Source organism: Phodopus roborovskii, unplaced genomic scaffold (genome assembly GCF_943737965.1).
Source record: "Phodopus roborovskii unplaced genomic scaffold, PHOROB, whole genome shotgun sequence".
Classification (NCBI taxonomy): Eukaryota; Metazoa; Chordata; class Mammalia; order Rodentia; family Cricetidae; genus Phodopus; species Phodopus roborovskii.
This window is the reverse complement of record NW_026126693.1, coordinates 3,999,219-4,012,907: the sequence shown is the minus strand read 5'-3', so window position 1 is coordinate 4,012,907 and position 13,689 is coordinate 3,999,219. Positions and strand designations below refer to the sequence as shown.

Sequence of the window (13,689 nt, the reverse complement as noted above, 5' to 3'; positions counted from 1 at the left end):
GTCACCACAACATAAGGAAATGTATTAAAAGGGTTGCAGCATTAAAATGGTTGAGAACCACTGGTCTAGGTGGTGATGCATAAAGCAAAACCCCTTAAATGGAGTTCAAAACAGTTCTGCAGTATATTTTGAGACATGGTGAGTAATTCTGGTGTGTGGCAAGTAAGAAGACCTGGAAACTCTGCTAGCTGCTGTAGTACTGGAACTCTCTCTGAAGATCATATCCACTGGGATCCTTTACATCAGAGCCAAATCCTTTCGGTACTTAACATTGCTCGTCTAATAGAGAACTCTCAATGAAAGGAATGCATGGAAAGCCCGGGTAGGCTGCCTACAAGTCGTTCAGTGGGAGCTCTCCTTAGGCAGGATCCAAGGGGATAGGATGGAGAAATGTGGGCATATCACAGACTTTTTGGCAAGGGAATGGAGGATGTTGGGACAGATGAAGAAGATAAGGGATACTAGGAGTGAAGGGCAGGTTTGGGCAGATGGATGGCCGAAAGTGCTATTCACTGAAACAGGTCTAGGAGGAACAAGTTCTTGGGAAGATGAAAGGTGGCTCCACTTCAGACACATAACTCTTGATGTTCTTAGGGCCAAGCAGTAAGTCGTTGGCAAGAAATCAGAGGCTTGGATCCAAAGTTAGGAAGGTGCAGTTTTGGCCATTGTCACTGATGAATGGGGATAGCGATTATGAGCTTGCCTGATGAGGGACTATGATAAAGAAACAATATGAAAAATGCTATTAGGCCTTCAACTGGATCCCTACATGTCTCTAATATGTGGAAATAAATTCAAATTCAGTTTACAGATTTTTTTATTATTTTTGCTATCACTTAATGATGCAAAACAATCCTGTGCTAGATAGGGGTGAGATCACAGGAAGGGAAACTAAGAGAATATAAAGATTTAAAATATTTTACCTTTTTGTGTATGTAATATAGGAAATTAATCCTAGGACCAGTGTTCTACCATTAAGCTATATCCCCAACTCCCTTTTTACTATTTGGGGTCAGGGTGCAAATCTCACCAAGTTGCCCAGGTTGACCTTGAATTTATTACCATATTGGCCTCAAATTTATGGTGCCTTTGCCTTCTAACCTCTACCCTCTGCCTCTTCTGGTTCTTAGGTATCTGGGATTAGAGACCTGTGCCACAAGGACAGCTTGCTTGTCCCTTTTTAGTAATTTACTTCAGGTAGTTGAGCTTGAGTCTAGTGTCTTAGCTCATCCTGCCTGATATTTATTTCAGTGGAACAATACACTGAGTATTGAAATAGCCATAAGCTGATTGTTTTGTCAATTTTTTAAAAAAAATATTTTGGTTATGCCTTTTAAGGTAGGGAAATCAAACAACACTATTATTTAATAATTACTGTATTTGAAACTTGAGTCATTCTTTGTAGAAACATTTTTTTTTAAGACTTCACAATTATGCTGGTTATGTCCTATATTTTTTTTAGCATCTACCCAAAGGAATCTGGCCTCAATGAGTAAATATTCACTATCAAAATATTGTTTGAATAATTTATTTTAGTACTGTACAAGAAAAAGTATTGCAAATTATTTGGTGAAGTCTCAACACAGAAGTTGTAGGTATTGTTCAAGGTGCTGAGGTTATAGCTGTACACTTTTCTCAGAAGCAGGCATCCCCTCTGCTCAGTTCAGGAAAGCATCCCACAAGACCTCTTACTAAAAAATTCCTAACACAGTCCAAAGCTGTGTCTCCCTTAGAAAGAGTTGGCACAGTCCTTCTACATACAGAGCCTGTCATTATACTCCGTGAAATGCCTTCTCGCCACTGTACTTACTGAAAAGGGATTTCTGCTGTCTTTCTCAATACTGACAAGCAGGTGCTAAACCCTTTTCCAGCATCATTATTTATATCTGACTCTCATACCTTCTACTATATAGATGTGCATTTCTGCCTCATATTACAAGCTACTATACTAATATAATTAGCTGTTTGGCTTCTTAATGCCTATACTTTGGTTCCACACATGATAGAAATGTGTGAAGTCTGCTTTTGCTTCAGTAGAAAAATTTAACTAAATTAAAACTTTGGGTAGAAAATAGATGCCTTTTCTTTTTTGGTCTTTTGTCCCACTCATAAGCTTACTAACCACACAACTGGGGATTTCCAAGAAACCTTGGTCTACTAAGAAAAAAATATGTCACTATGGTAATGATTTATTACATTGTCTTTAAGTCACCTGCCAGGCAAAAGCTCTTCTTGGTGTCTCTTTTGAAAACTTGAAGTAAATGTCATAGTCAAATCTAATATTTGTCCTTTTAACTTATTTGAATGACAACTCTTTTTATTTTTGTTTGAAATATCTCAAAATGAAAATTTTTTCATTGACCAGATAATGCAGAATTCTAAAATGAAAGGGTATTTTTTAGCTATATGAAATTTATTTGTCAAGTGTTAATTCTCTTCTTAGTGGTCTCTGCATTGACCAGTGAATCCAATACAATTACTTAGAAAATATCTCATGCCCCTGTGGGTTAAGTGCTTTAAAGTTTTCATCTTTTGTTTTAAATATTTGTTGTTTAATTTTAATGTCTTAAATGTTGCTTTATTTTGGACTTTAATTGTAAGGATTACATGTATTTGCTGACCTACTTTGTCTTTTATGTTTATTAAATGTTTCCAAGGTAGTTACATTTTAACTAAGTTAAAAAGAGAAACCACCCATGGTTAAGAGGGGGGCAGGTGTGGATTGAACCTGCCTGTGAGGCAGAGAGGCACTCTACTACTGAGCTGCATCCCTAACTTTTTGTTACAGTTTTTGATTTGGTAAACTGAGGAAAATGGTAAGAGGTTTCCTGGTAGCCATGAGTGCTCTCCTCCACCCTTTTGTGCCTATAGCTCTGCCTGCCTCATCTTCCAGGTTTTCCTAAAAAAACATTCCCACATAAAGGGAAAAGTGTACCACCTTCTATTGGGCTTCCAATTACCATTATTATGTTTCATTTCCCAAAACTCCTGATGAAGTCCTTTGCTCACTACCAAGTGTGTGCAGGTTTAAATGCCTGTAAATACACAGGTACATGGGTTAAAGCAACCTTGATGTGGGAGCAGATCCTGTACTAAGCACTGGGAGAGCCTGAAAGCCACTCGCTGTTAAATCACCTGTTTCATCTGCCAGCATCAGTGATTCTGCCTTCCTTCACAGTATGAGACTTTTGACATAGAAGCATAATGAATTAGTGTCAGTTTATACTGTTCTAAAGTGGGTTGTGGTATTATCAATGCAGTCCCTAGGATGGGCCTCTGTCTGGCAGCTGTGGGTGGTCAAGTGACATGTATAAGTGTCAGAGGTACCACCGTTCCACCTGGTGAGGGAGAGTGAGTAATCTCAAGGCAACTCCTGTGCACCAGCTGTGAGTGACTTTGGTTTAATCAAGGATTAAAGGATATGAGCAGAATATTTTGTCTCTTCCCGTTTAAGACAGCTCTTCCTATCAAGTTCCAACATTTCATGCTGGGTAAGGATCTCACACTCAAGAATGATATCGTGAAAACTGCATGGATCCTTGAAAATAATGGATCAAAATAATAATAATAGCATAGATGTAGCTTTGATAAATGATAATTTTAACAGTGGCTGCATTGGGAGCATTGCATGAAGGCTTGTAGCTAAAGGCACTTCGAGGAAGACCTTGCCCCCATTTTGCACCAGTGTTGATCACTGGGAGAAAGCACTGACAACTGAGTTTGATTTTGGTTAGCCACTCCTGAAAGGTCTCAACAAACTCCTCACTGTCATCTGTCTCTGCTTTTCACATATGCAACTTGCAGCTGGAGAAGATTCTTAACTTCTGGCTCAAAGGAAGAGTCTTGTAAGTCTGGAGGATGGGCCAGAGCTGCTACAGTTACCTGCTTTCTATCCCTGTGTCATCAAAGAGGAAGGTTGCAAATGTCAGTCAATTGCTTCCAGGAGAATCAGGGATAAATGAGCTAGAAGAGCTTTGTCTAGTCAGAATTTTTTTCTATTCTCCCCCATTCTTTAATAGAACCCATGAAGTAGAACTCTGAATGAATCGATATGCCATGGACACGTATTAGTCAAGCAGCTGTTTCATTTTATTTGTCTGTTTACGCACACCTTTGATGGCAGGCACAGCTTTTATCTTGAAAGTACAAATCATCGATGACTCCTTGCTGTGTCCTGTTTTTGCATGCTTGTGTGCATGCGTGCTTGTGTGTGTGTGTGTGTGTGTGTGTGTGTGTGTGTGTGTGTGTGTGTAAAAGACAAGCAGAAAGAAGTAGAGTGCTTTGTTCACTATCCATTATAAGTGTTTCTCTCTATTCAGTGAGCCTGGCTCCCCTGAGCTTGCAAGGGCATAGATCACTGATTTCTGTCAGTGCTGGAACTGACCTACAGATTAAAAGCAGACCACTGTGATATAGGTACCATTTCATGTGCCTCTCATATTTAGAAACCTTCCCATTCTGATTGCCCTACCTGCTGATCTTTTTCTATTTATTACCCAATTGCCTACAGTTCTAGATTATCCCTTGTACATGTTTATGTCAGTAAATCAACCCTAACTGCCACCGATTCTGTTAGAGTGATTGCCTGTGGGAATAGCTATGATTTGAACATGTATGCTTCAAAAGAAACTCTTTTAAGAAGCAGTTTATTGAGATTACAAGTCCACACCAAGGATTTGGAGTCATTAAGTAGCAAGCTTTGGAAGAAACTTGTCATGTTGCTTCTTTGCCACTTCACCTTTGATAATAAGGCACTGGGGACAGTTTTATTACCATAGCAAACACCAAAGAACCCAATGAAGACAAAAATCCATTAGGTAAGTCAACAGACCATTGATGAAAACCATTAAATCAGAACAAGAGAGTTATTAATTTTCTTAATGCTCTTATACATAGTGAATTTAGCAAACTTGTTTGTTGTGCCATTGGACAGAAGACAAGTCTCCAGCCCCAAATCAGAACTGTAGCTTATTCTCAGTGTCTTCCTCTCATGCTGTTATTAATTGTCACAAATAACTGAATCATCAGTGGAGAAGAAAAACCATATTTAAATTAAGGAAAAAATGTAAGTGAATTTGGCTGAAATTTTTTAAATCTTAAATAAGACATGTGAAAAAAAATAAAGTCTTTGACAATGATGAAAGGGAAAATCAAGGAGGAGCCAAGTTATTTTTGACCCTCCCTTTTGGGAGTAACTCCCCTGAGGAGAAAGGCCTGCCTGATACATGTACCCAGTTTATCTTCCATGTAACATCCACTCAGTACCCTGGAAAAGGTGCCCAACAGCTATCTCATTTCATAATTCTGTTTTCTTACAAGGTAAAAGGACAATAGGAAGCAATCAGATTCAGTTAGCAAAAATACGCTTTGCAGGTTGCGGCACTTCATGTGAGCTGTGGGACTGTGTACTGGGTTTCTAATGAGGACAAACCTGAGTGCAGTAAGACTTGTGGCAAGCTATTTTCCCATGCCCTCTTCCATTAGGTATCTGAATGATAACTATGATTTCCTGGCTAGATTCCAGCTTGGCTAATTACATGCTGTCTACCCAGATTCCCTCTGCTTGGGGTATGCTTCATCTGGATTGTTCTGCTCTTATTATTGTGTTTCCCCCAAGAGGTGGGTACATATTATAAAATGAGCCAGAATATAATTTGTTAAGCTAATAAGAGTACTTTAGGGATGAAGGGTTAAATGTGGAAGTGTGCTTTTCACAACCTTCCCCCAGTGAGGTCTATTTGTATAGTGATTAACATGGAATAGCATCAGTGAAATAGGGATATGAGCCAGGTCACCATAACAAGACTGACAATAACATAGGAACGACTAATTTTGATGAATTATACAGAAGATAAATATTCAGACAAATCCAATCCCCAGAGCCCAATGTCATTGTACCTTTTAGTTTTGTCTGTGATTGAAATTGATATTCTTAACCTCTGATTAAGTTAGCACAGTATTCAGTAGTAAAGTTTGTTTTCTTCTGTGTGGAAACATTTCCATCATCTTTGTTCCTATTACAGCTCCTAACAAAATAGCTTGCATGGTAGCTTCTTTGAAGTGAACTTTCTTGAGCAAATGATTAAAGATATGGAACAAATATAAAGGGAAGAGTAGCATTTCTGGATTCCTTATATTACTATCTTTAAACATACTCCCTGTGGCGTCTCATCTATTCCTTATCCCCATTTCAGAGACGGGAAAGCAGAGGCTCCAACATGGCAAAAGACTTTGAGTTTCAAAGCCAAGTCTGTTTTATTGGGAAACTTGCCTCTTCCATGCCAAGCTATGCTGTAGCTCTCCATGCTATGCCTAGTGTATTTGGCCTTAATTTGAGAAGGCAAATGCAAAAACTCAACACTGAGAACCAATTGATCACCAAAGACAAGGCTAACAACTGTCCAATGGAGTTTCACGTTGTTATCCCTCTTCCCATTGCTCCAGGTCCAATCTGCCACTATTTCCATTTCAGATTTGGTACTACTGTGAAGTAATTATACACTTGTCACAAAACATAAATTGGGATCTTTATAAATCCTACTACACTGTGTTTCAAATGTTAATGTTGAATAATCCCAGAAAATAATGCGAAAAAAACTCCACTCTTTGGGCTCCCTAAAATCCACTCACCATGGTTGCATCTAATGTGTTCACTAAAGAAAATTCACAGCAGCCCTCCTGCACCTGGACTGTATTCACAGCCAAGTTTTCAGGTTTGGAACTGGCATTAAATTACCTAGAAATTGGATGTGGAGAAAATAATAGAAATTTATTTTGTCTCAAGAGAAAACTGTTCTCTTCCTATTAGGGGGTTTTCTTTTTATTTTTATAGGAGTCTGTACCTTTCAAGACCACCGGACCAGAATGTAGGAAAGATGTGAGAAGAGGTATAGCATATACACTGTATGTAAGCTAGCGGCCAGTCACTTCCAGCACTATGCAGCACATCTTACTGTCATCTGGAAGTTCACATGCCAATATATTTTATTTCCAGCCAGACACTGGCTAATTTATGGCTATGCCAACAATGCCATTTAAATTAATTTTATTCTCTTATTTCTCTTTGCTCCTCATATCTCATCTGTTTGCATTGCCTAAATTTTAATTAAAAATCTTCTCTCTAAGGAGCAATCTGAAGTGGCAAAAATAATCACTTAAAATATTACAGTCATTAAAAAGTTGGCTGTGGTGGAAGCCATGCATTTTCAATTTTCCTACAAATGATGTTTTAGCTTCCTTTTAAAGTGCACTTTGTATCTGAATTGTCTGCCACCAGCCAGCTTGGCTATCAAAAATGGTCTTCCAGCTGGGTGGGCTGAGTGACAACTCCTTAATGGAAGAAATGGACGGCTCCCGGCTCCCGTGGAGGGAACAGTAAGCTAGGCAGATTTCTTTCCATCTGCCGCTAGCCCTCTACAAACTGGCAGGGCCCAAACGTCCAGTGTACACCTTCCAGCAAAAACGGTATCATCAAGAAGTAGATTGTGAGGCTGTGAAGCCCTAAGGGATAATATTAAGAGTCTCTTCGAGCTCTTCTTTCTGAAAGCCCAATTAACAATGGTAAAGGTGATTTAAGTACTTTTTATAAGTACAGAGGTAAAGTGATTAAAATTTGCAGCAGAGTAGAGGAGCAAGCTTAGAATTCTAGCCTGAATTGTGGCCAAGGACATGTTATATTAAGGAATTTGCACTAATGTTTCCTGTTGATGCTTTTTTTGAGTGGCAAATTCTTGTCACTTAGTTACACTGTGTTCTTCATGTCAAATAAAGGAAATCCATGTAGCAGCAAAACAGAGAAATATTTGGGAGAGGCGGGTTGCTGAGGAAAACACATAAAGACATAGGGATATCAAAATTGAAGATTCATTGCTACTTAAGTATGTGTGAATTTCCAATGCTAAAATAACAAAACAAGTAACTAATGTGGTAATTGATGAATGTCTAAAAACACAAAAATAGAACTAGCCATAGAGATTTTATGCCTTATTTAGACCAAATAAATGGGCTAATATATTATTATTTATTAAATGTCAGCTTAGCTACATGATTTTTTTTTTGTTGAAGCTATTTTGGTTTGTAATTGTTAATGCATATAAGTGAAATTAGTTTTAATTGGTATTAACTGGGTATTAAAATTGAGAGCAATTTTCTGAAAGTCTTCATAGTTTCAATACATTTTCACTTGGGTTTTTAGTACACTGGATTTTAATGTCATTCAATGCAAGTTCATCTGTTAGGAAAAGTGGTGTTGGTCATCTCATATTCTTGAGTTTTCATTTCTTAGGAGAATTTTTGGCAATCTTCCAAAATGTGGAGGGCTTTTAAACTCTGAAGGTTTTATATGTGTGAATGTTGCAGTATTTTTTTTTACTATACTATTACTATATCTAAAGATTTTAATTTAATATGAGAAATTTTAATAATTATGAGAAATAAAATATATTTAAATATTCTATTTCTCTGTCAGCTACTACTAAGAACTGTAAAATATAATAGTACATATCTTTAAAAGTATGTATTTAGAAATAGATATTATTGGCACTTAGAAATCTCTGAGCTTCTTCTCACAACAAATCAAGAAAGCAGAAATTATTGAATTCATTCTTCACCCTGAGAAGCTGAGGCCTATGGGGCATAATGGCTGGTGCCAGCCCTCTGCCATCAGGTAGAAGAAACGTGTTCTATCGTGCCTTCCTATCCCAAGCTGCAGAATCCCTGAGGATGGATAGAGTACCCGGATTGTCGTTCTTTATCCTCTTGATTGTTTTGGTGTGTTTTTCCCAGCTTTGATTCCCTTGAGTTTATGTTTTACATAAAATCTGTCTCAAGTTAGTTTCAAATGTGCATCAGATATATTAATAGGGTTTAGAAGGGCAGAACCAAATTGCATATTTTTAAAATATTAACAAAAATTTATGAAGTAAATGAAACCAACATTTAAATAAATGAATGTCTAGCCAGAAATGACAAAGGCAATTAGGTGAGTCATTCTTTAGTTATACAAACATCCCATTCAAATTGTTTTCTTTCCACATGTGCAGCCATTCCCCGATGCTGTCTGAGTCTGCGTTTTAGTTTCAGATACCCATAGGCCACAGTTGATCAGGGTTCTGACAGTGAGGAAAATCATTAAGACCCAGACCTAGGACTCAGTGGATTATTTTAGGGAAATCACCTTTATTGTTCTTATTAATATTGATTCTTTTTTGGGTGGGCATGATGGAGGAATACATTTTAAAATCTATCTTCATTTGAAGTTTCACAGTTTACTGTGAAATGAGCACAATTCTACCTTTTGATCGATATGTCTGTGCTAAGGATTGCATAAAATGAGCTCAGTTTACCATCCATGGGTAATCTGTATTCATTACATGTGAAAGTCCCAAGCAGCCAGTGCTTGTCACATTGAAGTATTAGCTAAAATGATGACAGGGCTCAGAATACTTGCACATGTCTTAGTGTTATGAAATGACTCCCTCAAGATCATATGCTGCTGCTCTCTGGATCTTCTGAAAACTATTTACTATTCCAATTCAGTAACCCATCGACTACAACCCTGTTGGTTTTACCAGCTATAGCCAGGTTAGATTCTAGAAGACTATTGACAAAACAATAGTGTCAGGGTTCCTGGTGCAGCTGTCTATGACTTTGGTAGCCAGACTCCAGTCTTAAGACTGGGCCAACATAACATCTTTGTGTTCTTTTGGCTGGTTGCTTGGTTTTGTTCTGATTTTTTTAATTTTTAATTATTTCTCCCTTTTCTCCCTCCATCCCTTCCCGTACAATACCCTCTACCTTCCCCCAAATATTCATGACTTCTTTTTCTCTAATTATTGTTCCACAGAGATGGGGGAGACACACACACACACACACAGAGAGAGAGAGAGAGAGAGAGAGAGAGAGAGAGAGAGAGAGAGATGGGGGACCTAAATATATAATCACAATAGGCTCAGTCCATATAATATTGTTATATTGTTTATATGTAATTTTATGGCTGACCACTTGGTACTAGATAACCAACTGGGGGCCTCTTCTCTAAGGAAATTCCCTACTCTGGGAATTCCTTAGTTGCTAGTAGTTCTTTGTCTGGGCTTGGGGTCCTGTGTGATTTTTCTCCTTCCAATAACTTGACTGCTGGTGTTGTCCTTGTTCAGGTCTTGGTTATGCAGCTTCTTATTGGGATTTCATGTGTGTAGCTTCCCTATCTCTTCTAGGAGACACAATTTTGCAATGGAATCCTGTTCTGGCTTTTACAATCTTAATATTCCTTCTTCCAAAATGCTCCCTAAGCGTTAGTTACAGAAGTTGTGTTATAGATGGATCAGTTGGGTCTGGGCACCACACAATTGCTTATTCTTTGATCAGCTGTGATTTTCTGTGATGGTCTCTGTATGCTGCAAAGGGAAGTTTGATGAGGGGAGAGAGCTATACTTGTCTGTGGGTCTAAGGATGCATATTTACAGGACTGTTCAGAATTACACTGGTGTAGTAAATAGTGATTATGTCTTCTTATTATGTATATATTTGTCATCCAACATAGATCTCTGTTTGAAGCAGATGGAGACCTGCTCATCTGTAAAGTCTGGGTACTTCTAGAAGTGATTCTGACCAGCTTTTACATACTGTCATATACTAAGATGCTGCCTAAAATTGGGCCCTATATCTGATATTTATTATTTTCCAACTAAACTAGAATTATTTTTTTGCTATTGTTATTTGTGCTGAGAACCAACCCAAATTCCTCACGTGTGACTGGTTAACTACTAAAAGTCACATCTCTAGTAATTTATATGAATACGCATACATCACACACACACACATACATCAAACAGGGATGCATCACACAAACACACATCACACACATACATCACACATATACATCTCACACACACATCTCTCACACACACACATCACACACACACACATCTCACACAACTACATTACACACACATACATCACACAACTACATTACACACACATACATCATACACATATCACACACACATACATCACACACATCACACACACACACACATCACACACATACATCACACATACATACATTACCCACATACATCACACACATACATCACACACTCATACATCACACAACTACATCACACACACATACATCACACACACAAATAAAATAATTTTAAAGTAAAAAAGTCATAACCATGACATTACTTCTGCCACACATTGAGCTGTTTAACATGTTTTTGCCTACTGTGCAGACACTATGTTGCGATCTGGTGAAATGTCCCTGCTACATGAAGTCATGAGTATTTTTGTCCAATTGTTTTTCTGTATCTCTACCTCATTTCAAGAATATTAAAACTTAAATAGATGTTTGCTCTTAAATATGTTAGTATTCCCCTTTATTGCCAAAAAGCCATAAGGAAAGTTTCTAATATTGAGAAGGAGACATTCAGTTTATTTAGCCCTAGATTTTCATCTGGCGTTTGACCATTCACATCAAGCTGAAAAACATATGCTGAAGAATAAATCACAAGAAATCCTCTTTTCTTTTACAAGTGTTCTGTTATAGAGTAACAGAGTTTGTGATTTCCAAGCCTCTCACTAAAAACATCAATGCACTTCTCAGTTCTGGTCAGAAACTTTTTACTGAAATATGACTAAGAATATATGACATATCAGGGGGGCTGTGACCTTTTCAGTATCCCATGTTTTGATTAGCTGGCTATTCTACTCACACTCCATTTACAGACAAATTGTGAAAGATTTGAATGGCAAGTCAGAACTATATGGAATATTGAAAAGGTCACTGTGATTTAGCCTATAGCCACAGCATTGAAAATACATGATAAGTCATTATCAGACTTAATTCTCACAACAAGGGCTGTGGTAAAGATGGGATATTATTCCAATTAACATATTCTTGCTCATACTGAAGGCTAAAATGGCAAAGCTCAAATGCCCTCTTGACTTCTTTTGTGTGATGACTTAATAAGTTAGAAGGAAATTATAATTGAATTAAGCAAGGCAAAAGGGAGGTAACAAGCCCTTTTGATTTGCAAGTCCATCGTAGAGGGAATAATGTAATGACTTTCCTGAAAACTCTAATTATACATGAGTAAAACAGATACAAAACCAATTCAACAGCCACCCCATGGTCTCTTTTTTTTTTTTTTTTTTTTTTTTATCTATAGCATAGCTGTCAGTCAGATGGAAACTCCATTTATTTCCATGGAAATGAAGGCAGCGAGTTCAATTTTGCCACCACCCGGGATGTAGATCTTTCTACAGAGGATATTCAAGAGCAGTGGTCAGAAGAATTTGAGAGCCAGCCCACAGGGTGAGTAATTGTTATCTCCCATGCTGTGTACACCACCTCTCTTACTCCAGCAGGCACATTTTAAGTGCATATCATTGAATAGCAGAAGCATGCTTAAATCAACATGGATGAATTTTATCACAGATGAACCAAGAAGGGGACACTTACCCTTAATGTCTTCATTAAGTAATGAGGTGCTTTATGCACATTTAAGAAGTTGTGGTTACAAATGCCTCATAACTTCATATATATCTCTTACTATTTAGCTTTTACTTGGAAAAATGTTTTTTTCAATATTTGAATTCAAAGTTGTTCCACCACAATTATATTGAGATTTTTCAGTTCTCCTCCTGGGGACTGAGATTTATGGATGTTACTACCTGATTTTCATTGAAATGTGGTTTTGATCCATAAAAAGCTATTTAAGGGACATAATTTATCTTTGGGAGATATGTAAAAGACTTCTTTGCAACTGAGGTTCAAGGATGGGAGACCAGAAGCTCTAAGGGTTTTTGGTTGTTTGGGTTTTCTTGATGTTTTGTGTGATATGCCTTCTGGGACCTTTACACTTAATATCACTTACTAGGTGAGTGGAACTTTCAGAATTCTAGTTTGTCTGGGGATACAGCTCAGGAGATAAAAAAGTTTGTCATGAAAGTGTGAGGACCTGAGTTCAGATCCCCAGAAACACACAAAGCCAGCAATATAGGGTGAGTTTATGTAACCCAGGGCTTCTTTGGGAGAATAGGAAAAGCCCTGGAAGCTTGCCTGGCAAGGGAAGAGGGAAAACATCAGCAATGCTTCAAACAAGCTGATACCTGAGCTTGTTCACTGACCTCTATGTGTGACCATGGAAAATCCATTCCTCTGCTCACTCACTCATGGACATGTACCCACCCCCACACACATGCACACATGGAGAGGGCCAATGAGAGGGATAGAGACTTTGAGTTCAAAGTGATCAGGAGGCTGGGGAAAAAGGATCATGAGTTCAAAGCCAGCCTAGGCTATGTGGTAAGATTCCAACTTATGATAAAAATCTCAAAGTGAAGAAAGTCCAGAGTAAGAGAGGCAAGAAGTGGAAATTTTCTAGGACTCATCTGGAGTTTCCTTTAATGTTAACTATGTGAGAAGCTGCTTATCTACAGTAGATTGACCTGTGGGCATATCTGTGGGCAGATTGTCTTAATTGTTGATTAAGTCTAGTGTGGGTAGCACTATTCCCTAGGCCAAGGTCCAGAGCAGTGTAAGAGCTGATCAAGCTAGCTCTAAGTAACAAGTAGGCTTACATGAGTTGTTTTTTTGTTTGTTTGTTTGTTTTTTGGTCATTGCTCTTACCTGTGATATAATATGACTAGCTGCTTGAGTTTCTGCCTTAATTTACCCTTAATTGT

At 37.9% G+C, this 13,689-nt stretch overlaps 1 protein-coding gene across 1 annotated transcript in view; it reads left to right on the top strand.

The window, feature by feature from the left end:
• The window catches only part of Reln (reelin), a 420,372-nt gene that overhangs the window by 231,301 nt on the left and 175,382 nt on the right, over positions 1-13,689 (top strand). The window contains exon 11 of the mRNA XM_051174802.1: positions 12,171-12,316. Within this exon, the coding sequence (XP_051030759.1) occupies positions 12,171-12,316 (146 nt within the window). The remainder of the gene's footprint in view (positions 1-12,170; positions 12,317-13,689) is intronic.